This window comes from Penicillium griseofulvum (genome assembly GCF_001561935.1).
Source record: "Penicillium griseofulvum strain PG3 chromosome Unknown contig_79, whole genome shotgun sequence".
Taxonomy (NCBI): Eukaryota; Fungi; Ascomycota; class Eurotiomycetes; order Eurotiales; family Aspergillaceae; genus Penicillium; species Penicillium griseofulvum.
The window spans coordinates 1,668,461-1,696,413 of NW_024467420.1; the positions used below are offsets into that span (position 1 = coordinate 1,668,461).

The window sequence follows — 27,953 nt, forward strand, 5'->3', positions numbered from 1 at the left end:
AGAGTGATGGCAATGGTATTATTGGTCGAAGATAGTAGGAGCAAGGCAAGGCATTACATGGAAAAGAATGGATAGAAATTAAAACATTGAATACATCAAAGTACATAGTAGTGTATTGAATCACACATGTCAGTCACCCTTGCCGACCGGCGAGTTCGATTTTTGTGTAAAAAGAAACCAAGTCTCGTGGTCGACCGGTGAGTCTTTTTAGGAAAAAAACAAAAAGTGTCACCATGGCCATGGCTTTTACCATGCCAATCAGGGAGACCAGCGAATACAAAATTGAGTCGCGAGGACTCAATCTGCTGACTCTGGTAACTCCTCCCCTTCATATGCAACGTCATCTGGTACAACCGCATCTTCAGGGACCAGAACTGGCGCTCCTTGGCGCTCAACGAGTTTGCTTGATCGGGCCCGCTGGAAGATGTTGACTTCGTATGTGTTTTTCGCCAACATATGGTACACATGGACGTGCTTTGTCTGTCCGAATCGCCGGCCTCGTCCGATTGCTTGTGTCATGCCTGCCTCATAGTCATGCTGAGAGGCGACGAATAATGGTGACAAGAAGATAACGTGATTCGCACATTGGAGATTCCTGTATCATATTGGATTAGTATTGTGCAAAAGACCAGACGAAACAATGAAATAACTTACAGTCCAGCTGCCATTGAGCTTCCAAGATTCAAGATCAAAGCCTTTGGTCTGGAAGGGACTTGGGTCGTGCCCTTCTTTGACTTGGGGGCTTCAGTGAACTCAGTGATTCCTTTCAAGTTGGTCTGCGTGACCATGCGATGGTCAATATTCGCAGCCTTGAGTGCATCCGACGCCACGGGTAACAAATGGCTGATTTGCACGAAGATGAGAACAAGGTCGTTCTCCGGGACACTGCGGACAATCTCAACAAGCTTACTGAGCTTCGAACTCTGGATTCCTTGGTCGTCACTTACGAGGATTTCACCAGGCACGATCTTGGATTGGACAATTTGGCCGCTGCATCCAATGATAGGGCAGGGTTTGTGTGGTTTAGTGATCGCAGCCGCAGTGCAACTCTTGCAGAGGGCGTGTCCGCAGCTTTTCATGACATTGATATCTTCTTTTTCTTGCAAATCGCTCTTGCATCCTTGGCATGGTGGGGTCCCAAAGGTTTGGATGCCCACTAGGTGGTCGTAGAATCGGACCTCTCGGTCAATCTCGAGAACTTGCTTCAAGTGAGAAGTGACTTCGGTGGACAAGGCTTTTTCAACAGCCGTCAAAACCGAACTAGAGTACTTCCCGTTGGTTCCTCCATGTGTGGCTTTGGGGGAATTTTTTCCAGTGGCTGTGTTGCCAGTCTTCGCATTCAGGACTTTCTGATATCGCTCCTCAAGCAAATTGTCGATTGACCGGTGTGCCACGGCGAGTCTCCACTCGTTGTATGAGCGGATGGTGCTCTCTAAGAGCTTTTTGAATCGTGTATTCAGTTCTGCATCCCCAAAGTCAACCTTCGCAACGCCATTCAGTGCGTCTTGCCAGTCGTTGGGATCGGTGTGATTCATATCACGATACCGAACGGTCGCTGCTTGTCGAATGAGACAATCCACTTTGGCCCAAATCTCGGCGGATTTAATGCTGTCGTTCCGCGAGCCTTTGAGGCATTTATCGAGATTCCATGGAGGCTGTCCGATTTGAGTTGTGACGCAGGACATGATGAGAGCCTCTTGCGGTAGCTGGCTTTTGGACAAGATAGAGCTCAGGGGACCAGGGATTCGTCTCTTGTTTTCTTTGATAGCTCGGAACAACGTATCGTACGCTGTCTTCTCGGTGGGCGACTGTTCGGTGATGACAAGGTTCTCTGTTAAAGGAATGTGTGTGATGCGTGCGATGTTCTGACGCGCAAACCGGTCTAGGAATCTTTGAGCATGTTCTCGGCGGTTTTGGTACCAGGCATTGCTGCGGGGTGCCTGGTAATATTGGAATGCCTCGACAGCTGTGTGATTCTTCCGGATGTTTCGTAGTCTGCTGTTCTGCGTCGGTTTGTCGCAATCGCCATCATCGTCCACACCAAGGTGTAGACCAAGGTAACGCGCAATACTCTTGATGTCGGCAAATTCATCAAGGCCTGGCGTTCCTGAAAGGATCCATTTGGAGCGTGCCTGCAGTGAGAGCAGGGAAGCCTGTTTTTCTTCTCCGGCATATGTGTATTCGTCGATAACTAAACGGTTGAAGTTGAAAGCGTGAATGAATGCGGCTTTGACAGTGCGCCAGTCTTGGTTGGCGGTCTTTTTGATGTCAAAGTCTTTGCGATCATCTTTCACGGTTGATTTCGCTTCACGTTTCTTTTTGTCATCAGTCACTTCTGCCAGGTCTGTGGATGGGCGTTTTTGTCGCTTTCCTCCTGGACCTTCCACTGACTTCTTCTTACTGTGCCTCCGCTTCCGCTGGCCCACAGAACTCGCTGTTCCGGTCGACTGTATCGTATCAGATGCATCAAGGTCCTCGAAACCCGAGTCAGACTCAGAATCCAATTCCTCTTCTGCTTCTGCATTAGACTCGTCACGACCATTATTAGCATCAGCAAATGCCTTGCCACGGAGGCGTCGGGAAGGCACGTAAGTGAAGTCGGCCTGTGTCTCTTGAACTCGGCGACGTCTGGCCTCCAATTCCTGGAGCATCGCCTCAGGCCCTTGTGTTTTCAATATGTTAACAGACCCCTGCAAGGAAGCACGAGCGTCGTGGAACCAGCTGTCGAAATTTCGACCTGTTCCTCCGCTCGATTTTGCAGGAGCCTGGGGTGTTCCGGTAAATTGTTGAAGTCGGCTGTAGTATGCATCGTTCGCCAGGATACTCCATGACATAACCACGATGTCTGCATTTTGGACTTCCCGGATGGTGATCTTGCTGATTGACGATATCGCCAATACTTTGTATTTTCCTCCGAGGAACTTCTTGGTTTCTGAGACCCACTGCTTAAAGACGTTATTGGGCACAATGATCAGGGTTGCATTTGTTGCAATGAGCCCATTGTCTTCCACAGGGAACTTGCAGTCATTTTCGTACTGCGCATCGATGAGACCAAGAACAATAGCCGTCTTTCCATATCCAACCTCGTCAGCTAGCACGCCACCGCGAACAACTTTCGGCATTGTCGCTTTGACTTCGGCGCGCCAGGGCATCAAGGGGAGGATGGATTCTTCAACTTCCTCTTCCATGAATGGTTCCATGTCTTTTGCTTCTTGTAAAATCATCCAGCTCAATGATCGAAGCTGTTCATCACGTAGCTGAAACTTGAAGTTGGGAGGTTGTGGCGAGGGACTATCGTTGTCATTGTTCTTCAAAGTAAACCTGTCATAGTCCTTTTGACCCATGTCGTACGCATGAGGGAGAAGTCGCCAATGAGATGTTACTGTCTCACGGCTTGCGGTGCCAACCAATTTTCCATGCGCCTGGTGCATCAGAGCTTGAACATTGAGGGTGAAACGCAATTCAGCGTCTCCATGTTCGTTGATTCGCCTGAAGACCAAAAATGGCGAGGGTCGGTTTTTGATGGCACGTTCGTAGACGGCGGCGTCCTGGGGATTCTCATATGGGATGATTCGGTCTTTGTTATCGCGGCCCCAAAGGATACTAGGGGTGGGTGGGTTGCAGGTGTTGCAATTGCCATTTGTGGGATGATTGGGGTCTGAACAGCCTGGACGGATGATTTCGTTCCAGTCTTCAAAGTCAGACCACGAGGCAATCTTGGGGAACAACCAGGCGAGACCTTTCAACTCTCTCATAGAGACTTCGGGATTCCAGGCTTGCCAATCGGAATTTGCGTCGGGCAGGTTGAGTATCGCTGTCGTTGCTGACAGCGAGGTGAGGGTGATACAAGCATTATGACAGTGCTGGTTTTCAATCGAGACTTGGATTCCTTGTTGCAATGTGCGGAGGGTGATCTGTTCGGCTGGAGAATGGTTCAACTGCGCTTCGGGGGCCTTGGCCCATCGACGACAGAAAGCTTTCACATCTTGCGAATCCAGGGTGACATTCAATGATCTCCAAGAGGATGATAATTCGGCGATCGTTATTCTCACATCGTATCCAGGAAGGCGGCTGTGGTCAATAGCAAACACACAGGCATCTTCATTGGGGGGTCCAGTCTTCGTTGGGTCAAGGAATAAGAACAATGGGGGCGCATGGGCGGTGGCTTCTTTTTTGTACAATGCACCAAGCGCTGTTCCGCAGTCAGGGAGAAATTGGTAGATTCCTCGGACGTCGAGATCGAGAACTGCGACATCTTGATCGGATCCCTCAACGAAAAGGCTGTCCCAGACTTTTCCATCAACGAATCTAGCATCTTTGAGACCACACTCCGATTGGAATGATCGAAGTTGGTCTCCTCGGCCAGAAATCTGAAGTGAGAACGCTGTACTAACGGGTGAACAAACTTCCCATGTACCCTCGACAAACGACCCAGAGGTGGGACTCATTCTGGCAATTGGCTTGGCTAGCACTTCTCGGATGACGCTTCTCGTGTTCGCGGACTTGGGGGGCTTGGCGTACAAAAGCCACTGGATGGAGTCCGGACCGATGTCAAGGAACAAGCTGGAATGCGTGCCATCATAAACGACTCGCCATTTCCTTCCACGCTTGATCTCGAAAAACCGGAAGACGTCGTGCACAGCTGCCTTGATGCACAGAATAAAGTCGGGCCAAAACTGGGGGAGGTTGTCGGTAGGGTACAGGGGTCTGAACGTCTCGAAGTCCAATTCGGACAAACCAGACAGCATAAGCTTCATGGGAACAAGTCCCTTCATATTCGCTATAAACTCAGACGGCTTTTGTCGAGAAAGTGGGGAAACATGTAGATACGAATGCGTGGGATTTCCACGGCAATCTTTGCAAGCGGTATGTCCGCAGAGTGTGCAACTATAGATTGAATCTTGAACCCCAGTCTGTCTCTCGCAGGAACAGCACAGAACGCTGCTCACCGCATTGGCTTTGAGAACAGCATGGTCGACGAGGGGGGCTTCGGCGATTTGGAGGTTGCTTCTCACAAGGCTGTGGACCTCGCTGGGAACGAGAAGTGACTTGGCCTCCGCGTCGCCGGGGTTGGTTGAACCCTCCTCGTCGTCGCCAAGAATCTCATGCACGGCTATGAGGCCAGCCAGCATGATTGCACACACAACCGTACTCGTCATTGCATTTCCTGCCATGTCCATCAAATCGGCTTGGGTTTCTCTCGTGAGTAGCATTCGATCGAGAGGCAGACCTTGCAACGAAAGGGCTTCCGTGCCAGATACGGGCCCCCCGCGGGTGGTCACAAATGGGATACCCTTCGGCGTCAGGCACCCTGCGATCCCAGACCCGGCAAGGCTGTCATTCCCTCGATCGACTCCCTGAGACAAGTCGATCCAACGCCTGTGAAGTGAATTGTTAGTAAAATATTCTTGAAGTGAAAGTGAAGCAAAAATGAGGGATGATTGAAAACTTACTCCTTGAAGTTCATGTCATATTCTTGAAGCATCTTCTTCAAGAAATTCATATCCACGGTCTCCCACACTCTCTCCGGCTGTGTCCTCCAGAAACGATGCCAATAGAAGTCCGGTGCCTTCAGGTCATTGATTCCGGGCGAGGATCGAGTGATTGGCCTCTCGTTGCCTAGTTCCAGTTCGTCACGGTGCCGTTGGTGACGAATCTGGTACTGGTCCCAGCTCGTTTCGCTGCGGGACTCAAGTCGGGCTCTCGACTCGATGAGCTCGAGTCGGCGGTCGTCGTCACTCAGCAAGAACAACCCCACCGGCGCACTTGCTGGCCGCTTGAAACGACCAGCGAGCTCACGAACGCGTTGAGTGACAGTGTCAATGCCACTCTGGTCCATGGAGTTCTCAAGCAGGCCCGCTGCTTCCAAGCGGCGCTTGTCAATGACCACCATGTACCCGCGCTCGCGTGTCTGCGGGATGTAGTAATGCTTTGTGTCGACATTGACACAAACCGACATGTATCCGAGCTCCTCCCACATTCCCTTCATCTGATCCCAGGGCGCGTTCCGGACATTCTCCTGGACGATCATTCGGGGTCGATATCTCTCCGCGTACCGCAAGAGACCGTCGAAGGTCGCTCCCGACTCGCCGCCTTGCTGCAGCGTCTTCTTGCGGTTGTTGAGCGGAGAGAAATCGACACAGGCAGTTCCAGCAACTAGGATGTCGAGGTCACCGGGAATCACTTCCGATGACCCGTATGCGGTCCGCCTTGAAACGGAAGTCAGTATGCAAGTCAAGTCAGAGGGAGATGGATGGGTACTTACGCCTCGTCCCCTCCAAGTTCGGTGATGTCCCGAAAGAGGATAGGGGGGCGGAAGTTCCGTTCAATGTATGATTGCTTGAACGGAACAATCTCGCAGCTGAAAGCGTGCGAGATCCGTAGTTGCCGGGCCTCTGCCAAACCTGTCAAGGTAATATTAGCAGTTGCTCCATCGTCATATTCCAGGAAGGGCCAAGCAGGAAGTGAGAAAGGTAAGGCATCAAGATAAGAATGAGATGAAAACAAAACAAATGATATATCAATATCAGACTGAAATGAGGGCAAAGTCAAGATGAAAGTTAGGGCAAGGAAGGAGACATGTGACTTGGACGTCGGGGTAAGGAAACCTCAACCATGGAACCGACCACAAGCAACATGAATATCAACATGGACATCAAAGACAACACACGAGAAAAAAAAAGAGGAAGAATAAAAGAAAGGACGATGTACTTACCCGTCTGAATCAATTCCAGGGCCAGAAGCGGGGCTTCCGTTCCTGAGCACATTGTCGCCACCCGAAGTGGTCGACCGCCGAGCCGAATGAGGACATGCTCGAATCCCATCTTCAGGGCGTTCGATGCCATGTCAGCGAAAATTTCTGTCAGCGTATGCAGAGGCGGGAGGTCACTGGCTAGATACCGACCCCGAGGGATCGCGCATCCCCGCCGCAGCTCAGGAATCTCATCGGCCCGGGCCCTAGGCTCCTGGTCATCCATCGCCAAACCACCCGCCAACTGCTGCTGAGGAACTCCCTTTGACGCCATGACCTGCGTTTGTGGAGGGAGCGAGAAGGTTAGGTTACCAGAGCTTAGAGGGCACTGGCAAACAGTCAAGAAGAGACACGCAAGGAAACCTGGAAAAAAAGCCTCGAGGCCGAGGTAGTTACAGGATGATTGCCTTTGTCACCAGCTCAAGCATGAAGCAAGCAGCAAACATGCAAAACAATGATGGGAGCGGTGATTTGCGTGAAGCTTGGAGGGGGGAAAAGAAGAGAAGAAGAGATCGAACAGAGAAAAAACATTCATGCGTGACACGCAGACAACGATCTGGTTGCTCTCGCCTAAATAGGTAGACGAACGACATCATCAACGGCGAGGGTAGCTCTCGCCCGATTTGGCGCGACGACATGTGATGACGCCCGCGCTGAGACGTACACCTACGCTAAGAAATACTCCTAGACAACAATGACTAGCTAGATCCCGGCATGTGACGGCAACCCATACCTTTGCTGAGGGTGATTCACGCGCTGACAGATACACTATATCCATGGATGGCATCTGGGTAGTCGGATGAGGTCGTCTTTCCACGCTAACTAAAGCCAAGGAGGTTAAACAATACTTTCTTTACTGGACTTGTTTTCATATTATGACGATAACTACATCCTTCATACGTTAATATAGTAGGAACAATCGAGATGGGTTGTTAGCGGAAATTATGGATTCTTTTAAGAAGAAGCGAGTGGTTGAAAGATATAATCATCGATATTAATTAACAGAGCTTCTCAAAAAAGTGCTCAATGGATATTACATATCACTTATGCCTTGTTTGGCCTATCTCAAATTATAAAGAATGTGTCTATCTATAGTATAAACTATAGGTAATGCGCTACAGGACGGATGACATAGGTACGGTGCCAATGAGCTTGTGCGCATTTATTACAATCATATGTAGATTTCAACGTGTTCTCTGTGGCCTTAGAAATTGCAATGGAGACTGAATATTGGGCGTTATTGGTGTTGGCTAATTGATGGGTTCCCAGTTACCCACCAACCATTGAATGTCATATGTAGGATTTGCCAAAATTTCATTATAAAAAGGCTTACTTAGGGTCATGGCAAGAGAATGGCTATTTAGTACCAATTCTAGATCATTCCAATGCAGCTCCGCGGCGAAGTAACCGTTGGTGGTTTTGATGGCAAACGCTCCAAATGTGTCTACGGGTTGAGACATGTTGCCTTTTAGCTAGAGATGCCGCAGGAAAGCAAGCAAGCTAGAGGTTGATGAAAAAAAAATACTAAGAGAATCAAGATATCATTCTGCTACTAATTTGAAGGTAGAGCTCAAGATTAACCTGGTATGCAATCGATGGAAAAAAAAAATGAGAACCCCTTTGCGCCACCCATTCGCCTAGTACACTGGCATAAGAAAAGGGAAAAATAAAAGGCCATGCCAGGCTTGCTCTTGACGAGCAGAGCCATAAAATATCCAAATCCATAGATAGTGCGGTCTCAGTAAAAGACAACACCCTACCGCATGCCACTTTGCATCAATTGCTGGCGTAACAGCATAATTTGGCTTCTTTCCATAGGAGGCAAAGCGTCAATAGTAGCCTGGGGCATGCTGAGGACTTGTTGAAGGAGCTCTTCCTGGCCATGCATCGGGGCGGCGGGCTGAGCTGGGGGAGGGGCGAAAGGAGTGCCGGTGACAGGAGGTGTAGCAATCTGACCAGGAACACCGTACTGTTGGAATTGTTGGGGGGTTGGCTGTTGGGGAACTTGAGGAGGCTGGGCGGCCTGTTCGACGATGGAACCAAGCAGCTGGTATTCGACCAGGTTCATGAGGAGTAAAGCCTGGAAGACGGCATAGGCGAGCTGAGGCGCTTGGCGCAACAGCTCGGTGGCACGGGCCGGGTCGGCAACCGCGAGAGCTTTCATTTGCGTCAAAACATCAAGCAATTGATTTGGTGGAAGAGATGCGAGGGTATGGGAGATGGCGTTGGGGCAGTCGATTTGAGGCGGGAGTTCCACGCCCGGAGGGAGAGGAGGCAGCGGCGCTGAACCTGGAATTTGTTGCTGCTGTGTGGGATCTTGGTTCATCATTGGTTGCGACTGCTGTGAGTAATCTGGAGGTATGGAATCCTTCTCGTTGTTGTGAGGCCAATCGACACGGATCTTGCGGCCCATGACTTCATGGTCGTTCAGGTTGCGCACCGCTGAGGCGGCAGCGTCTGCGTCCGCAAAATCTGCGAATCCATAACCTTTGGGCTTGCCGGTCTCGGGGTTCATCATCAATCGGAACTTGGTGACGGTACCGGCCGTGCTAAGGATGTCTTTGACTTGCTCCTCGGTGAGATCTAGAGAAAGATTAGAATCGCATCGGTTAGGTGGACAGCTGCAGAAACATACTGTAGGGGATATTCCCCAGGAATACACTCTTTCCGGTCCGATCAGGCGCCATGATTGTGATGGGAAATGAAATGCGAGTGAGAAAGGCAAAAGAGGTTGAGGCAAGCAAAGAAACCCCAATTCTGCCCGACTTTCTCACACCGCTCGCAACCTCACCTCATCCGCTCAAGCATCAGACTAACAGTCCTCATCCATCTCTAATCGCCTACGTGCACTTCCTCACATCATGTCTCAAAATCAACGGGAGGCGTGGGAGCGCCTACAAGTTATGCTGTCAAAGCGCAAGGCTGGCTTCGGTGGTGGTATGCCATCCGGTGGTGGCCGAGGAGGCGTGGGACTTGTCGGAACTCTCGTTCTGGCTGGTCTTGGTACCTACGTCGCGTCAAATTCTCTGTTTAACGGTATGTATACTCATTTACACAAGGAATCAAGCTTCTAACTAGTTTTTAGTGGACGGTGGTCACCGTGCTATCAAGTACTCCCGCTTAGGTGGTGTCCAGAAGGAGATCTACAACGAAGGTATGCAAACTAACTAGAAGGACAAACGAGCTCTCTCTCACATTTGCATGACTTTAGGAACTCATTTCCAGATTCCTTGGTTCGAAACTCCCATCATCTACGATGTCCGTGCGAAGCCTCGTAGCATCCCTTCCCTCACCGGTACCAAGGACTTGCAGATGGTGAACATCACCTGCCGTGTCCTCTCCAGGCCCCGTGTGGATGCTCTCCCCCAGATCTACCGAACTCTTGGCCAAGACTTCGATGAGCGCGTTCTGCCCTCGATCGTCAACGAGGTTCTGAAAAGCGTCGTTGCCCAGTTCAACGCCAGCCAGTTGATCACACAGCGTGAGAACGTTGCTCGTCTGGTGCGGGATAACCTGGCTCGCCGAGCTGCGCGTTTCAACATTGCTCTGGACGATGTGTCATTGACTGTACGTAGCTTTCCCCCAACTCTACCTAAACAGCTTCTAACTCAATGTCTCCAAACAGCACTTGACCTTCTCCCCCGAATTCACCGCCGCCGTTGAGGCCAAGCAGGTCGCACAGCAAGACGCTCAGCGCGCTGCATTCATGGTCGACAAGGCCCGCCAAGAGAAGCAAGCCTTCATTGTCCGCGCACAGGGTGAGGCCCGCTCCGCTGAGCTTATTGGTGACGCCATCAAGAAGAGCAAGAGTTACATCGAGCTCCGGAAGATTGAAAATGCCCGTCACGTTGCTCAGATCCTACAGGAGAACGGTGGCAAGAACAAGCTCTACCTGGACAGCCAAGGATTGGGCCTGAATGTCCACAACTTCAACGAGGAGGGCAAATAAATTCATTCCCCTTGATATTTAATGGCGCTGCGAGAAGGAATGTGAATTATTGTACAAATAGCTTGATTACAGAGCATCGAATGTGGACTCTTCTCTATTTTTTCCAAGGCTTCTTCAAACATAGTAATTCTTTGTAAGTGGCGGCCTCCAATGCTTATATATATTGTCTCCATGCGGGGACGAAGGCGGCGAGTCAATTTTTCTGATTCGGAGGGGCACCATTTTTGGTTTGATAACAGTTCAACACACTTGACTAGTATTGATTAGCAAGTATTACATTTCGCTCGTGAGTATCGGTTGAAAAAACCAATCAAATTCTTTTTTTGAATTTTTTTTTTTTGGAAATAACTATTCGCGAACCCCCGCTAACAGCACCCAGATCATGCCCGAAATCACAGACGATACCCCAGTGCACCTCACCGAGGTCGACATCGACCTTGACGTGCAAGAGATCCTCCTTGCCGCATCGCAACATGACCAGTCTAAGCTGCGCAGCCTCCTCCGCACACAGTCTATGCTCCCCGACGCCGCAAACGTCAAAGACAGCGAAACCGGCTTCTCACCTCTGCACGCCGCAATCGCCGCCTGCGAGCCCGATACAGAGACCGCCAGCACCAATGGCGCGACCACAGACTCAAAACCCAACGGCCTGGACGCTGAGACCGTGAAAGCAGCAGTGGAGACAGTCAAGTTCCTCCTACAGGAAGGCGCTATCTGGAACGATCTTGACACGAACAACGAAACACCCGGCTGTATCGCGCGTCGCATCGGCGCTCTCGATCTGTACGACTTGATCGTTGACGCAGGCGTTCGCGCAGAGCTGCTCCTGAACCGTCTCGACGCGTACGAAGAGCTATCCGACAACGACGACGACGAAGAAGAAGAGGGCGAGACCGAGGCCGAGACGGCACCCGAACTCGTCGATGCCTCCGCCGAACCCACAACAGAAACCACAACCACAGCCACCCCGGCCAACCCAGATGTATCCAACTCGCAGTATCTGGAGTCCCGTCTGAACATCCAGAATGACCGGATCCTGGACGCAGACCAGAACGGCGTGATGATGCGCTGGGAAAGCGATATCATGCGCAAGTCCGCGACAGCACTTCTCCCGACACCCGGGCTGAAAGTTCTGAACATCGGACACGGAATGGGCATTGTCGATGGATTCTTCCAGGAGCAAGGGCCGGCGGTGCATCACATTGTCGAGGCGCACGAGGAGGTCGTTGCGGAGATGAAGCGACGCGGATGGGATACCAAGCCTGGTGTTGTTATCCACCAGGGTCGTTGGCAGGATATTCTTCCTGGCCTTGTCGCGGCTGGGGAGACGTTCGATGCTATCTACTACGATACCTTTGCGGAGTCATATAGTGATTTCCGGGACTTCTTCTCTGAGCAGGTTATTGGATTGCTGGAGCAGGAGGGCCGGTGGGGATTCTTTAATGGCATGGGTGCTGATCGCCAGATCTCATATGATGTTTACCAGAAGGTGGCGGAGATGGATCTCTTCGAGGCTGGGTTTGATGTGCAGTGGGAGGAGATTGCTGTGCCCAAGTTGGACGGCGAATGGGAGGGGGTGCGCCGGGCTTACTGGGTTGTGGATGATTATAGATTGCCTCTGTGCAAATTTATGGATTAAGGGAGATATTGGATGGTTGCATGGAAATGGGATCTTAAAAAAAGGACATTGGATGTGTATGACTGAATGCGACGCTTGAAAATGCTATAGAATGGCTAAAGGAACAATGTACAGATGGTATCACAGCTGAATCAAATCGACCTCTGAGAAATCTGGAGGACTGCGGCTGAAGATCGTCCGACACTTGCCGTCTAGCGCCTGGTACTCATTGCTAATCCAGACATGTTTGCTAAAGCGTTGTGTTCGGTACACTTCGTCGTCACTTACGCCTAGATCATCGCGCGGAATCCAGATGACAGGCCGCTTGGCACGAAGGGCCTCGTGCTGGAAGGCACGTTGCACCAGCTGGTCACGCTCATCGGGCGTGAGATCCTCCAATTCATCGTGGATGCCGGCAAAGAGGGCTTGGCCAACTGTGTTGGGGCCTGGTCCCTGGGCCTCAGTGTCTTGGACCATACTTTCCCGCATGTTCCGTATTGTCGGCGTGGAGGGAGTCGAGTTCTGACCGAAATATTTAGATTTTCGATTCGATGAGTTAGAAGCCCATGATGGACGTTTGTCTCCAAGCTTGGGTGTGGACAAGAGATCCGAATTGTGTCGCTTCTGGCCTGGCACATTGGTCTCCAGAGATTTCAGCTCGATATCCTCTCGCAACTCCTTATTGTGCTGGCGCTCTTGGTGTTCATGCCTAGCGAGGGAGTGTTCAATATCACCATCCTCGTCATCGTCATCGTCAAGAGCGAGACCAAGGCGAGCGTGCTGGGCACGACGGAACTCATCATCACGTCGAAGAGCATCATCTTCCAAGGTAATGGGTAGATACCTGATCAACGGACTGAACGCTTCGTTGAGAAGAATTTGGTAACCGGCCGTTAGAATTAGAACCACAATCATGCAAATAGCCTGCCCCTTGCAGGCGACATCGTCATTCGCGTCGCGAACCAAGAAGAACAAACCGATCAGGCAGACTTCCATAATGTAAATTCCAGTGAAGAGCTGGTTAATAGCTCGAGGGAAAAGAAGCCCACCGGTGTCAAAGCGAAACTTGGTGACATAGAGTGTGTTATAGCGATAGACGAACCAGAATAAGCCGAAAGTGATGATGTTGAAAACCAAGATCAGGGGTGCGATCACACAATAGATCAAACCTTGGAGAATGTTAGTAAATGGATTCAACCAACAAGACGAGACGACTTACCAATAGAGGCTAGGGTGGTATAGACAGGGAAGAATGTGCCCCATTGCATCTGATTGAGGTTTGTTGTCCGTGCCCACTTCTTCCGAGCAGTAGAGTCCAGAATGGGAGCTAAGATGAACCAGCTCACCAGGCCAAAGATCTGCACGAGAGCACCAGCGCTCACAGACATGGCTTGTAGAATCATATAAGAGAAGAAGTAGTTACTGGACTTTGGGATGTTCACCGCTAGGAGCTGCGGCCAGCTGGTCACATCGGTGACGTTTTCAATGATTGTCGAAAAACTGGAAGCGATAGTGACGACCAGGAACAGCTGTACAAACAGGAAGGCAAAGTAGTAATTTTGAACAGTGAGCTCGATGGACATGCCAGTGAAGAGGCCTTGCGTGCGGCTCAAGAAGCGGAGGATCAGAGGGAGCAGAGCCATCAGGATAGCCAAACACAACGCAGGAAGAATACCCTGGATGGCTGAAATGAACCAGTCTGGTAGCTTGCCAAGCCAGGCTAGCCACGGGAATGCACCCTCCAGGTATGCCAATTGCGAGAGTAGTCCGGTGAACGCGACGGGGAACGCCCATCCAACGACCATTGCACAAACTAGTGTGATTATACCGAAGGAACGCAGGTATCGTTCCCACCATTTGATTGACATGTTATCCCAAATGACATCGTCAGGAGAGATTTCCACGACTCGCGGTGCCATCTGCTTAGGGAGGTGGTGGCTGACAGATTGACAGGCCATGTGGGCGGCGACTTGGTGATTGAACTGGATGAATGCCGAGTTCATCAAAGGGAACTTCTCAGGGTGCTGCTGGTCGATTTCGATCTCCAGATTCAGACGAGCGAGCTCCTTTCGACAATAATCGATGGTGTCAACCTTTTTCCCTAAAAGCCAAAGCGAAGGCATCCAACTCCAACCAAATATGGGTAGACGCATAGTCTCTCGGTCCTTGGGCCGGATGTATTCTTTCCATAGCGGCTCCCCATAGTCTTCATGTTCAAAATTTTCATTGTAGGCCATAGGATATTTTTCCCCTTCCAATTTGTCTCCCTCCTTTCGACCATCTTTGTGCTTTTCGTTCTTGTCGAATTTGTTGGAGTAACCAGGTGCGTGAGTTGCAGGCGTTTCAGGTGCAGTCAGTGGATATTCGTCAGCCTCGCGCACATCCTGCGATTTTGGATGAGACGACATGCGTCTCCAGAATGGTGGCTTCGATGGAGCTGCTGGGTCACAGCACATGGTGTCATCCTGGCCTGCATCCTGGCCTGCATCCGGTCCTATTTTCCTACCTCTCAAACTTAAGTGCTGACTTCGCCGCAGCCCTACAGGTTTGGCGGGCGTTGTAGCAGACTGGCTACCAGAAGGAAGAGGATCCGGGACCGGAGGAGTGTTTGCACGAGGCGGGAGGGTATCTGTAGTTCCAAGATGATCGGGACCTGGCGGCGTATTTGAACGAGGCGGGAGGATGTTGTCTGTAGTGGCAACGAAGCCTCCAGTTCGAGACAGAGGCTTCTCGATGCCGTGCTCGACCTTCTTGAGGCCTCCAAGTACTGTCTTGCCCAGTTTCCCCACCCCTTGGCCAACCACCTCAGCGGCAGCAAAGGCAGGGTCAAACACTCGTCGAGGTCCATCCTCCGACCGTTTCTCCTGGGGACCATCTGGTTGTCCATGGAGCATTTCCCGTACTGTGTGGGCCTGATGAGGATTACCAGAGCTGATACCAGGACCCATAGCCATTTGGGACGCCCGCTTGTCGGCTGCTGTTTGCTCTTGTTTCTCCGCGCTTGACTGGCTCTTGCCGGCCTTCTTTGCCTCTGCCTTGGCCTTTTTGAGCTGTGCCTTTTTGCATTTTGCAATCAAATCCGTCTCGGCGCTCTCAAGCTTGAGCGCGATATCGTTCCGTGCCTTAACTTTCTCATTCAAGTCGTCGAAGTTGCGGTTGAGCCAGATGTTTCGCACGCCTCCAGGGAAAACATCGAAAAGCCTATCAAGTGCATCCATGTTGAGCCAATCAGGTGGGATAGAAGTAACGAGCACAGTGGTAGCGGAAGCACGAAGTCGATGCTGGGGAGACGTTAAATAGGCCTGTCGCAGGCGAATGTAATTCCGGAGTTCATCAAAAAACACAGCACAGACATAGATAATGGCAATTACAGCCATTACCAAATGAGCCCAGTACCGATTTGTGTGCTCGGGGGTTACATTACCCCATGCTAACTGATCCAGACCAGTGACGGTATACTTGGTGCCCGATTTACCATGTTCGTAGTTGTTGCCTTTGCCACCAACCTGATTGATTGGGAGCAAAACTGGTAATATGATGAGGCCCAGAGGAACGAATATCTTCAAAAGCATGCGCAGATAGCGCAGGAAGAAGTATGCATCTAACCCACATTTCTGGATGAATTCGGAGCTGGACGTACGAAAGACTGGGACAATCCAACGGAAGAGGCCCGGCGGTGATGGAGCTGTACGTTCTCTGTCCGGGACCAAATAGGTCCGTGGTTGACTGGATATCAATTCTGGTCAGTTCCATGCCCACTTTCTCCTTCCCGGTGGAGTTTCAAGGGACTTACTATATACGGCTTAGTTTACCCTTTAGTAACAGAAATAGGAGAAATTCAACGACGAAAACAACGATGGCCGTCGCCAGCGACGCCAGAAAGGTCGAGATTGAGACACCTTCAGCAATTCTGCCGTGGCCACCGGTGTGTTCCAACGCCTCCTCCAAGCCCGAAGTCATGGCGATCAGCTCGGGTATTGCCGAAGGAAACTAGGATGCTATAAGGGGTATCGAAGCAGCTATTGCCGCAAAAAGCATCACGAGATTTTGTTGTACGCACTGATGGATGTTGAGCACTTGAATAAGAAAGGACTCAAGTGATAAAAGAAAAAGATATCACAAAGAAATTCACTTGGGAACTTCGTAGGGCGCCAACCTGATCAGCCCCGTGGGGAAACGAGAGCCAATAAGGTCGAAATTGGTCTTTTCAGGAATATTTTGATTAATGAGGCGAGTGGCGCAAGGATCCGACAACCTGATCAAGAAATTGGTAACGTTTGATGAACAGGGATGATTGGAGGAAACGTGGGAGCGCCGATCGAGAATACAATGACATCAGGCGCTAGGTGAAACCGCCAAACAAGTCACAGCGGCTTTAGATAGAATCTAGTAAAGGAGACAAATATTTGCTTTGTGTAAGAGTTAGCGCCTTCAAGTTTCATCTATATTTATAACAATTTCAAACAAGTACTAAATTTTTTTTTTCATTTATGACGATCCATTGCGAATGCCCTACTACGGTTGTAGTGAAGCTTTTTGCTTTTTTCTTTTTTTTTTAATGAGGGGCCCTGCAACAAAAAGGGAAAGAGCGATGATTGGCTTGTGGGTTAAAGATGTGGCTGTGTATTAGGTAATATTAAAATCCACCCATGGATCAGCCACAGTCTTGAAGAGTCAGGAACGACATGTGGCTAGAGAGAACACGTCGTCCCAAAGAGGAAACCACTTAACGCGTCAATCGCGTCCATAGTGGCAGAAACCGCGTTCCGCCCACAGCTTTTTGCTCTCCCTTTCTTCACTCGTATCCCATACCAACACCAACCCACCTGACCTTCGTCTGGTATCAACACATTAATTCATATCCACCATGTCGTCACCAGCACAAAGACGGAGGGGTCGCTCCTCTAAAAATTCAACTGCATCCCCTAGTTCTTCGTCCCGACAGGAGCCTCCTAGCAGCCCGACTTTTCAAGCCACCCCCCGTGCCTCGAGACGTCTAATGGCCGAGGGAGTCGCACCCTCGTCGTCCCCTATTTTTTTTCAATCATCCCCAACTAAGGGAAATAATGATGCTGAGACTCCTGATGAACGCATGGCCGATGCCAGCTCAACGGTAGATGATGGCGATAGAACCCCACGAGGAAACCCTGGTGTGAGAGGTATGAATTTTATTTTAGCAGAGAAGCACCCTTTTTTTTTAAAAAAAAAAGAAAGAATATAGACCACTGACCTCCCATCAGACTCCTCCCCTATTCACTATATCCCAAGCTCTAGCCCAACTCGAGGCTTCGGTCGGTCTGATATCCGTTCCGACATCCGCTCCGATGCATTGAGCACCGCCAGTAGCGGATTATTTGTGTCTCCCGGAGGCCAAGGCCGACGGGGTCCTCGTCGCAGCGATTTGCACTCTGGTGGCTTTGGGTCTACTCCCAATCGCCGTAACCGGGTGTTCGTTGATGCCAATGGAATTCCCACGGGTGATACCATGCCTCGCTCCGATGCCACTTTCTCGAATATCAACCCCGGCACCTCTGAGGCTGAAGCCATGGCTGGAAATTCCACTCGTGTGATCTGGGGTACCAACATCTCGATCCAAGATTCAATGTCGGCATTCAAGAACTTCCTGTATAATTTCGCTACAAAATACCGCCTCTGGGCTGATGGCGCCTCCGAGGACGAAACCAGACTTATGGGAGAATTAGCAGAGAGGCATGAGTGCATCACCATGCTTAATAACATGCGACGACTCGGTGTGACCACATTCAATCTCGATGCTGCTAATCTGAAGTCCTACCCATTGACTCGCAAGCTATGGCATCAACTTTCCGCATATCCGCAAGAAATTATTCCTCTGATGGATCAAGCTTTGAAGGATGTGATGGTGGATCTAGCCCTTAAGGAAATGGACGTTCTTCGGTCAGAGAGCCAACGTGCTGCTCAACCTCGTGATCGACGTGGTCAGCCCATCCTTACCTCGGACAATGTGCTTCCTACTGCCGATGTTCCGGATCTTGTTGGTGAAGTGGAAGCAATGATATTCAAAGTGCTCCCCTTCGGTCTGGACCAGACCGTGAACATGCGCGATCTTGACCCAGCCGATATGGACAAGCTGGTCAGCATCAAAGGCTTGGTCATTCGTGCTACTCCCATCATCCCCGATATGAAGGAAGCCTTCTTCCGGTGCAGCGCCTGTAGCTATGGTGTGCAGGTCGATATTGATCGTGGCAGAATTGCCGAGCCAACAATCTGCCCTCGAGACTCTTGCAAACAGAAGAATTCCATGCAGCTACTTCACAACCGTTGCTCCTTCTCTGACAAGCAAGTCATCAAGCTCCAGGAGACCCCAGACAACATTCCTGATGGTCAGACCCCTCATTCGGTCTCCCTCTGTGTCTATGATGAGCTAGTCGATGTTTGCAAGGCTGGTGACCGTGTGGAGGTCACTGGTATCTTCCGGTGCAACCCCATGCGTGTCAGCGCTCGTCAGCGCTCACAGAAGTCCCTCTTCAAGACATACATCGATGTTCTTCATGTGCAGAAGTTTGACCGTAAGAAGATGGGCATTGACATGTCCACAGTCGAGCAAGAAATGTCCGAGCAGGCGGCAGAGGCAGACCAGGCGCGCAAAGTCTCGGCCGAAGAAGAAGAGAAGATCAAGCGGACTGCCTCTCGTCCCGACATCTATGACCTGCTGTCTCGTTCCCTGGCTCCCAGCATCTACGAGATGGACGACGTGAAGAAGGGTATCTTGCTGCAGATGTTTGGAGGCACCAACAAGACCTTCCAAAAGGGAGGCAACCCCCGTTACCGTGGTGATATCAACGTTCTTCTGTGTGGTGATCCGTCGACCTCCAAGTCCCAACTACTGCGCTATGTCCACAAGATCGCACCGCGCGGTGTTTACACCAGTGGTAAGGGTTCTTCAGCTGTTGGTTTGACTGCCTACGTGACCCGTGATCCGGAGACTCGCCAAATGGTTTTGGAATCCGGTGCCTTGGTTCTGTCCGATGGTGGTGTTTGCTGTATTGATGAGTTCGACAAGATGAACGATTCCACGCGCTCCGTCCTTCACGAAGTCATGGAACAGCAGACTGTCTCTATCGCTAAGGCGGGTATTATTACTACCCTGAACGCCCGAACCTCCATCCTGGCCTCTGCCAACCCCATTGGCAGTAGATACAACCCTAAACTTGCTGTTCCGCAGAACATTGATCTGCCACCTACTCTACTCTCTCGTTTCGACCTGGTATACTTGGTTCTTGACCGTGTGGACGAGACGGAAGATCGTCGCCTGGCCAAGCACTTGGTCGGCATGTATCTCGAGGATAACCCTGAGAATGCCAGCTCACAGGAGATTCTGGTAAGTGACCTCCCCTATGCCATCAATTGGAAAGATTCCTAACAGTTCTATCTAGCCTATTGAATTCCTCACGGCCTATATTACCTACGCCAAGACCAACTGCCACCCTGTGATCACCCCGGCTGCCGGTGCTGCGCTGACCGATGCCTATGTGGCTATGCGCCAGCTAGGTGATGACATCCGCGCCCAAGAGCGCCGTATCACTGCCACTACTCGACAGCTGGAATCTATGATTCGACTTTCCGAGGCGCACGCACGCATGCGTTTGTCCCCCGAGGTCACCGTGGGCGATGTCGAGGAAGCCGTGCGTCTCATCCGCTCCGCCATCAAAGCGGCCGCCACCGATGCCCGAACCGGTCTCATCGACATGGGCCTTCTGACTGAAGGCAGCAGCGCCGCTGACCGTCGTCTACGTGACGACCTGAAGAAGGCGGTGCTTGCCCGCCTTGATGAACGTGGCGGTGTCTCTGGTGGTGCAGTGCGCTGGTCCGACTTGTATCGCGATGTGAGCGAGCAAAGCGACAACAAGCTCGACCACAACCAGTTTGGCGATGCGGTGCGCTCGCTAGAGACGGAGGGCTCAGTGAATGTCTTCGGTGACGGTGCTCGTCGCAGTATCCGCCGGGCGGCCATGAGCATGTCCTAGGTGGCTACGATGATACCATGATGTGATGATAGATTAGGCTGCATGTCATCTCTGACTGAGGGTGTTCTGGCGTTCGTGTTTTTATGGATAATGCTATGGGATTCGGTCGCAGAACTGTATATTGTAGATCTGATCATAATATTTTCCAATATCTTCTAAAGTTGCTGGCTTACCTATAGTAGACTAGACTAGATAAACTAAGCTAGACTTTGGAACTAAGGCGTGTGAAAAATGAGATATCACATGCATCTAGACCTAAAATGAACATTGCCCCGAGTGGGGCGATCGTCTTGCAGGCAACATATATCCTTGCATGTACTCCGTAACAAGGATAGAAATTGGCAGAGAGCTTGGATATTTAGGATATATGTGATAGTCTCTTGTAGATATTCTTAGAGATATAATGATAGAATATACATAGTAATGGGGAAGAAGAAGAAGAAGTGAGAGGTAAACACCGCAAAGACGCAGAGAGACAAAGATGCCCACGTGCTCCCACGACTGGTCAAATTGTTAACGTCACCAAGGGGTGTATGTATGGATGATACAATTTTACCATACCAAAATTACCAGATGTCCATCTAGATCGTTATGGTCTCTCTCATTATAATCATCAATATACAACATTCCAATAGAGATTTAAAGCTACTATACCTTAATAACATATTAAAATGACATTCCATCACTTATATATCAAGTCAATCCCCCCAATTCAAAAGATCTATATGATATTGTCTCACCTCGACTACAAGCACACACCCGCTTTGATGACAGGATGGGGCCGTCACCCGCTAGTCATCGGACTAGCCGAGTTCGGACCCATATCTCTTTGGCCTTCTGTTCGGGGAGCTACATCCCTCCGACTTTAGCTTCCCTCCCCTCACCGGGATATTTTTCTTTCTCTTTCTTTTCTCCCGTCATGAGATTGGGATAAATCTAAATTCCTCACAATTTTCCTTGCCCACCATGAGGTTTGTAACTCCTATCTTCCAGTCACTGCACCCCCCGCGCCCTCAGCGTACTGATCCAATTGTTCCACAGGTTCGGTGAATATCTCCGTTCTTCCATGATCAAGGAATACTATCCTTACTACATTGCCTACGACGAACTTAAGAAAGCTCTCAAGACCGATTTTGTCGACGAGCCAACCTCCGATAACACCAAGCCCGCCCGCAAAGAATGGACCGAGGACGATGAGACGAACTTCGTATCCTTGCTCGAGAGTGAGCTAGAGAAGGTGTTTCTATTCCAGAAGCGCAAGAGCGAGGAGATTGTCGCCCGGATTCAAGAAAGCGAACTCGAGGTGAATGATGTTGTCTCCCGTCTGGACAGCTCGACCGATTCCCGTCGCCAAAGTACTCGAACTGCTCGCCCTCCGCCCACCGATGCCGATTTCTTGATGCTTGAGCAATTGCTTAGTGATATCATTGCCGATGTTCATGACTTGGCCAAATTCACTCAATTGAACTACACGGGGTTCCAGAAGATCATCAAGAAGCATGACGTATGTTTTGCCTCCAATTTTCGAGTTGGCTCCCAAATAGCTAACAATTGCACAGAAACAAACTCAATGGTACCTCAAGCCGGTTTTCGCGACACGTCTGAAGGCCAAGCCTTTCTTCAAGGACAATTACGACGCTTTTGTGGTTAAACTATCCAAGCTTTATGACTTAGTCCGGACCAAAGGTAACCCGGTCAAAGGCGACGCATCCGCCGGTGGTACCCAACAGAACTTTGTGCGTCAAACCACAAAGTACTGGGTACACCGGGATAATATCACGGAGTTGAAGCTAGTGATCTTGAAGCATCTGCCGGTGTTAGTCTTCAATGCCAGCAAGGAGTTCGAGGAGAAGGACACGGCCATCTCCTCCATCTACTATGATAACACGGACACTTGGGAGCTGTATCAGGGTCGCCTGAAGAAAACAGAAGGTGCCGAGGCAATTCGACTGCGTTGGTACGGTGGAATGGAAAGTGACCAGATTTTCGTGGAGCGCAAAACCCACCGCGAGGACTGGACAGGAGAAAAGTCCGTCAAGGCCCGTTTCGTACTCAAGGAAAAGAACGTCAACGCCTACCTCGATGGGCGGATGACGGTTGAGCAGATTTTTGACAAGATGCGCAAGGAGGGTAAAAAGAGCCCGGCGGAGATCGATGATTTGGAGCAATTAGCCCGCGAGATCCAGTACCGCGTCATTACTCGCCGCTTGGTGCCTGTTACCCGTACCTTCTACCACCGCACTGCGTTCCAATTGCCGGGCGATGCTCGTGTTCGAATCTCTCTTGACACGGAACTGACCATGATTCGAGAGGATAACATGGATGGCCGCCGACGGGCTGGAAACAACTGGCGTCGTATGGATATCGGAGTCGACTTCCCATTCTCCCAGCTACCTCCCGAGGATATCGACCGATTCCCTTATGCCGTATTGGAGGTGAAGCTGCAGACCCAGGCAGGCCAGGAACCTCCCCAATGGATTCGTGATTTGACTTCCAGTCATTTAGTTGAAGCAGTCCCGAAATTCAGCAAGTTCATCCACGGAACAGCGACCCTGTTCCCTACTCGCATCAACCTGCTTCCATTCTGGTTCCCACAGATGGGTGTAGATATCCGCAAACCCGCCACTCGCCAATTCGGTATTCACAGACCGCTGGCGAGTACGTCAATGTCCGCCAATGATGACGATTCGGATGATGATGAAAGCCCGAGTTCGCAAGAAAGCGCCCTAGGCGGACACCCTTCCGAGCACGAAAACGGATTGTTTGAGACCAATGGCAATGAACTGGATATCGAAGAACGCATTGCCGCCCAACCCCTGCTTGGTGACGAAGACTACCCCTTGTACGACTCGGACGACGAATCGGTATATTCCGACGAACTCGAAGAAGCCCGTCGCATAGGAGGGGCTTACTACGCGCAGCAGTTGGCCAAACACTACCTGTATCAAACTGGTCATGCTGTCGCACAGGGTCTTATGGCGATAATCCCCCGGCCTCGTCCAACATCCCTGCCTCCCCCCGAACAGCGTGGGATCGCTGTTTTGAGTAACCACCAACGCACCCTACAGCGCTTCCAGGCTCCCCCTGGTAAACGTAAGTCAGCTCCACACCATGCATGCATCGCCCAAACTAACCTCCTTGGCAAAAATTAGGCATCTTCGTTCCCATCCGCGTGGAACCAAAAGTTTACTTCGCCGCCGAGCGAACCTTCCTCTCCTGGTTAGAATTCTCCATCATCCTCGGCGGAATCGCCGCAACACTCCTAAACTTCGGCTCCGATTCCGCCACCCACATCTCTTCCTGGGCCTTCACCATCCTAGCCGCCGGCGCCCTCGTCTACAGTCTTTTCCTGTACATCTGGCGCGTCGACAAGATCCGCAAGCGTCGCGACGTCAAGCGCGTCTACTACGAGCGCTGGGGTCCGACGGTCGTCAGCATCGGACTCGTCGTAATCATCTTGATTAACTTTGCGCTACGCGTGCGCGCTGGCGGGTTCATGGCTGCGCCGGGGTCCGAGGGCGAGCCTCGGCATGGCGAATTGTAGAACTCTTGATTTGTTTGGAGAGAAACCGAACCGTTCTATTGATTTCTTTTTGGGGGGTTGACCGCATTCTTCTCTACTACTCCTATGCAGCTCTTATTTTGTATCTACTGGTGTTTGGGCTGGGGCGTTGGGATTGTAAATCATGTACAAACCGCATACATATGTTTGCAAATATGAGAATGGCACTCGATTATGGCCTACCTTTTGGTTCTTCAATTTTCTAGATGTTGTAGACTTGGAGGTCGTGGTCAAGATACATAACATACTACCAATAAATATCCTGGACAAAAACGAACTTTGAATTGGGTATAATCATAACAAACCAAATGCCAGCTATAGCCATGAAAACTATGCAGAAACAACGCTCCTATCTATGCAAAATGCCAAAAAAACCGTCATATTCATTCTTCCACCTCGATCTGCATCTCTCGTTCTGTAAAATAGCGGCTGTCAGTACACATCTGAAACAAATCCTTTAGAACTAACATACCCCAGATCTTAATTGCATGCGCAATAATCGTCTCAGCCTTAACCAACAATTTCGCAGTATACCTCTCCGCCTCTGTCGGATAGAGCTGACTTTTCTGTGCTTTGCGAGGATTGGCCTAAACACCAGAGACATGTTAGTAAATGATCACCATCACGAACAAGTAGTCTTCGAAAAGACACGCAAAGCCAAAAAGATCAGCCAAAAAAGAACCAAAAAAGACAAAATACCTACCATCATAAGAACAGGAACCAAATCCTTCGGCTCAGCCTCCGCCAAAGCCCTCAAATTCTTAAACCCATTATCCCTGAGCAACCTCGCCGTCCAACTCTTAACAAAAGTAACCTGGGCCATTTCAAGCAGATCCGCGCGAGCACCAGCCTCAAGTCTATCACGCATATGATCCAAGACGGCAGCCATCATGCCCCAGTTCATGCGCTGGCAGAATTTGACGATGCCGGCGGCGAAGCCATGGCACTGCTGTGCCAGGGTTTGGATTGTGCCGCGGGGGATTTTGTAGCGGTGTGCTATTGTTGAGATGGGGACTTCGTTGCTGAGATCGCGGAGTTGGAAGGCTGTGTAGGCGCGGCGGTAGATGCGGGCTTGGTTTGTTTGGGCTGTGGTTGTTTCTTTTAGGGAGGCGCCTGATTGGGCCCTAGATGGGTGTTAGTTTGGATTTGGGAGGTGTTTGTGTAGGAGAATGGAAGCGTACATTGTGTTGACAAAACCTGGTTGGACTCCGACGAATTGTAGAGCGCGGAGAGCGCTTTCGTCTAGTCGGTCTAGTTGATCGCGGAAGATTTGCCAGTCGATGGGGGTGTTCATGGCTGCTTGGAGTGGAGTGAACATGTAGAAGATGTGCATTTCGCCGTCCATGACGAAAGCTTGTAATGCTCTTTTTAGCTCTTCGTGGACGAATAGGCCATCTTCGGGTGAAAAGGCTGAGGCCACGACTGCCTGTCCTAGCGGTGTGGCTTCGTAGGATTCGTCGTCGCGGAAAATAAGAAGTTCTTCGTCGACTAGTTCCTGGAGAGCGGATTTCATGATGGTGTATGCGATTTTCTTGTCCAATGAGCGGTAAAGAAGTGTGCATCGAACGTATTCTTTGATCGCCTCGTAGCCGGATACTAATCCGGTTGCCACGGCTTCAAGTAAAGCCCTTTAAGATGTGAGCGAATGGTGCTTAACATGGAGTTAGAAATGCGTACCGCTTGAAGCCTCTTTTCTCCGGAGCTAGGCAGCTCTCAATAGCTGGCATATCAGCGTCCAACAGATCGCAGACAGCCTGCATATCAGCTTTCACGCAGATGAGATACGTTTCACCGGCGTTATCCTTGCCTTTTCGCCCAGCACGACCGCACATTTGACGACTGCTTTGTTAGCTTATACTTTTCACTCCAAAAGGGGGCACCTACAGCATAGCTGGGCCTACTAGCTCACGGCCCATGCGCGCACCGTTGATGATAACGCGTCTCGCTGGGAGGTTTACACCAGCAGCAAGACTGCATGTCGCCACCAGGACTTTGAGCACACCCTGATCATAGGCCTGTGCAATTAGCTCCCGCTCTTCGGAGGTCATGCCAGCATCTAAGTGGTCATTAGTAAGGGTCGAAGCTCGATCGTGGACGTCAGAATACTAACTGTGAAACCCCGTCCCTTGAATAATTGTTTTCTCCAAGGCCGGGTCCAGCCCACAAGCGAGGCTCCGCAGTTCTGCGAGCAGGTCGAGTCGCTTGTTCAACTCTTCGGGCTCTGGTGGTGGCATCGCTTCACCGATAGTCGCCGCATGAACCTGGCATAAGTTACGGCTACCACAAAATACCAATGACCCAAACCCAGCTGCTGCAGTTTCGACTGCTAGCGCTACCATGGCATTTGTGGCGGAATTGCTGAGCTGCTTGAATGTAGAAGGTTCAATGATTCGGTGTGGAGTGATGGTATCGTGTAAGCACGCAGCAGCAGTCAGCTTGGATGCCGTTTGGAACAATTGCCTTGAGGTTGCAGCTGGATAAATTCCATTCTCGTATACCAAGTATTCGTCGATGGGGATTGGCCTGTATGTAGAGATGAAGAACTTGGCGTTCATCCATTGTGCTAGCACCTCAGTGTTCTGTCGTTATGTTAGAGCAGTTCACCGGGAATTGAATCATAGACTCACGGAGAGTGTAGCACTCATTCCAACAATCTGGATGTCTTGCTGTAATAACAGCAACTTCGTGACCATCAATTCCAAGAGATAACCCCGGTGCTCGTCATCGAGCATGTGTAACTCGTCGAGAACAACGACTCCCAATTCTCCAATGTTACATTCTTCGATCGCGCTGTTTATCAACGAATTGGCCTAAGAAATGAAATATCAGAACCCTGCAAGCAACACTGAATCTCAAATGTGCACACCTTCTCTATCGTACAGACGGCAATATCGGTATCAGCCCAAGTGGTTGTTGTCCGACTTCCACCAAAGAAGCCTGTCACTCTGATATTCTTGTGTAATTTCTTCCATCGCCTGCGAGGGAATTTAGAGTCATCTTCATCATCCGGGACATTTCTCTCCACATCTTGCACAATGCGACGCATCCATTTGAGTTTCTCCTGAACCAAAGCAACATAAGGCAAAACCAACAGCGCTTTACGCCCAGGATTTTCGATAATGCGTTTCAAAAGCAAAACATCCGCAACAAGGGACTTTCCACCGCCCGTCGGGGCCGTATAAACCAAATGACGTTCACCAGAGAGCAGACCCTTCGCTAACAGACAAGACGCCTGCCACGGGTAGATACTTCTAACACCAAGGGCGGCAAAATTAGCTGTGAGGGCAGGCGGCAGGCCATACTTTGGATTGGATAGGGAAAGCAGAGGATTCTGACTAGAAGGCGGGGCAGTCAATACAGCCACAGCCTTTTGAGGATCATCCGGGGAGGGCTCCACGCCCGTGCCGAGGCGAATCTTGCTGGCGGTAAAGCGTTGGACGGGAGCATTTACTAGATCCCGAGCAGATTGCAGCGGAACTGATTCCAATATAGTATCTGGATTGACATTCTGGCGAGGGGCAGTAGCTTGCTTTCCGACTGGACTGGGTAGAATATCGGGAACCTGCTCTGTGGACTCTGCCGGGGGTCGTTTCTGTCCTGCCACGGGCGCTACGTGATACGCTTGTCGACGGGCGATATCAATGGATGTCTGAAACCGCGACTGAACTTGACCCGATGTTGACATGCCTTTTAACACAGTTCAGCCATTCGTCTGGAAAATGGATGAAGTTGAATTTTTAATCAAAAATTGGCCATCTTGAAATTTGAACTAACATTTGATGTTGTTTCCCCATGTTTGTTTTACCCACGCGGCTTAGAATTTGCCTCAGGCACTAAGGATTATATCAGCGACTATGTCATCCATGGATCCGCTCAGACCCCTCGGTGCTGGGCTTAACTTGATGTTCCTAAAGAGACAGATCGCTGCGTTTTCAATAATTTACGGAGTACGTATTGCGGGATTATTACTCATATTGCATGATTTCTATGCTTTGCATTGAACTGTATCTTTCGATATGGTAATCCCTTGCTGGGCACGAGATGGTACTTTATGTGGCTTATCGTAC

General features: G+C 50.4%; 8 protein-coding genes across 8 annotated transcripts; 4 read left to right on the plus strand and 4 right to left on the minus strand.

The window, feature by feature from the left end:
• Window positions 1-297: 297 nt before the first annotated feature.
• Window positions 298-7,025, minus strand: PGRI_005330 (putative SNF2 family helicase; the record flags this gene model as incomplete). Its single annotated transcript, XM_040788246.1, has 5 exons — window positions 298-595; window positions 655-5,379; window positions 5,454-6,209; window positions 6,266-6,404; window positions 6,716-7,025. The coding sequence occupies 5 exons, from the start codon at window positions 7,023-7,025 to the stop codon at window positions 298-300; spliced, it is 6,228 nt and encodes a 2,075-aa protein (XP_040652018.1).
• A 1,482-nt stretch (window positions 7,026-8,507) lies between these two features.
• Window positions 8,508-9,438, minus strand: PGRI_005340 (putative polyadenylation factor subunit CstF64; the record flags this gene model as incomplete). Its single annotated transcript, XM_040788247.1, has 2 exons — window positions 8,508-9,334; window positions 9,387-9,438. The coding sequence occupies 2 exons, from the start codon at window positions 9,436-9,438 to the stop codon at window positions 8,508-8,510; spliced, it is 879 nt and encodes a 292-aa protein (XP_040652019.1).
• A 174-nt stretch (window positions 9,439-9,612) lies between these two features.
• On the plus strand, window positions 9,613-10,700 carry PGRI_005350 (prohibitin subunit PHB2; the record flags this gene model as incomplete). Its single annotated transcript, XM_040788248.1, has 4 exons — window positions 9,613-9,787; window positions 9,837-9,905; window positions 9,963-10,318; window positions 10,377-10,700. The coding sequence occupies 4 exons, from the start codon at window positions 9,613-9,615 to the stop codon at window positions 10,698-10,700; spliced, it is 924 nt and encodes a 307-aa protein (XP_040652020.1).
• A 382-nt stretch (window positions 10,701-11,082) lies between these two features.
• On the plus strand, window positions 11,083-12,339 carry rmt2 (protein-arginine N5-methyltransferase; the record flags this gene model as incomplete). The annotated part of the gene is made up of 1 exon (XM_040788249.1): window positions 11,083-12,339. One exon carries the CDS (start codon window positions 11,083-11,085, stop codon window positions 12,337-12,339), a length of 1,257 nt encoding a protein of 418 aa, XP_040652021.1.
• Window positions 12,340-12,459: 120 nt separating this feature from the next.
• On the minus strand, window positions 12,460-16,278 carry PGRI_005370 (putative DUF221 domain protein; the record flags this gene model as incomplete). Its single annotated transcript, XM_040788250.1, has 3 exons — window positions 12,460-13,487; window positions 13,538-16,044; window positions 16,112-16,278. The coding sequence occupies 3 exons, from the start codon at window positions 16,276-16,278 to the stop codon at window positions 12,460-12,462; spliced, it is 3,702 nt and encodes a 1,233-aa protein (XP_040652022.1).
• Window positions 16,279-17,317: 1,039 nt separating this feature from the next.
• On the plus strand, window positions 17,318-20,324 carry PGRI_005380 (MCM DNA helicase complex subunit MCM4; the record flags this gene model as incomplete). The annotated part of the gene is made up of 3 exons (XM_040788251.1): window positions 17,318-17,477; window positions 17,559-19,678; window positions 19,734-20,324. The coding sequence occupies 3 exons, from the start codon at window positions 17,318-17,320 to the stop codon at window positions 20,322-20,324; spliced, it is 2,871 nt and encodes a 956-aa protein (XP_040652023.1).
• A 966-nt stretch (window positions 20,325-21,290) lies between these two features.
• Window positions 21,291-23,868, plus strand: vtc4 (putative vacuolar transporter chaperone (Vtc4); the record flags this gene model as incomplete). Its single annotated transcript, XM_040788252.1, has 4 exons — window positions 21,291-21,295; window positions 21,366-21,828; window positions 21,884-23,417; window positions 23,477-23,868. The coding sequence occupies 4 exons, from the start codon at window positions 21,291-21,293 to the stop codon at window positions 23,866-23,868; spliced, it is 2,394 nt and encodes a 797-aa protein (XP_040652024.1).
• A 401-nt stretch (window positions 23,869-24,269) lies between these two features.
• PGRI_005400 (DEAD/DEAH box helicase) lies at window positions 24,270-27,571 on the minus strand (the record flags this gene model as incomplete). The annotated part of the gene is made up of 9 exons (XM_040788253.1): window positions 24,270-24,301; window positions 24,359-24,473; window positions 24,590-25,010; window positions 25,068-25,514; window positions 25,564-25,725; window positions 25,771-25,942; window positions 25,997-26,465; window positions 26,514-26,696; window positions 26,753-27,571. The coding sequence occupies 9 exons, from the start codon at window positions 27,569-27,571 to the stop codon at window positions 24,270-24,272; spliced, it is 2,820 nt and encodes a 939-aa protein (XP_040652025.1).
• Window positions 27,572-27,953: the final 382 nt, after the last annotated feature.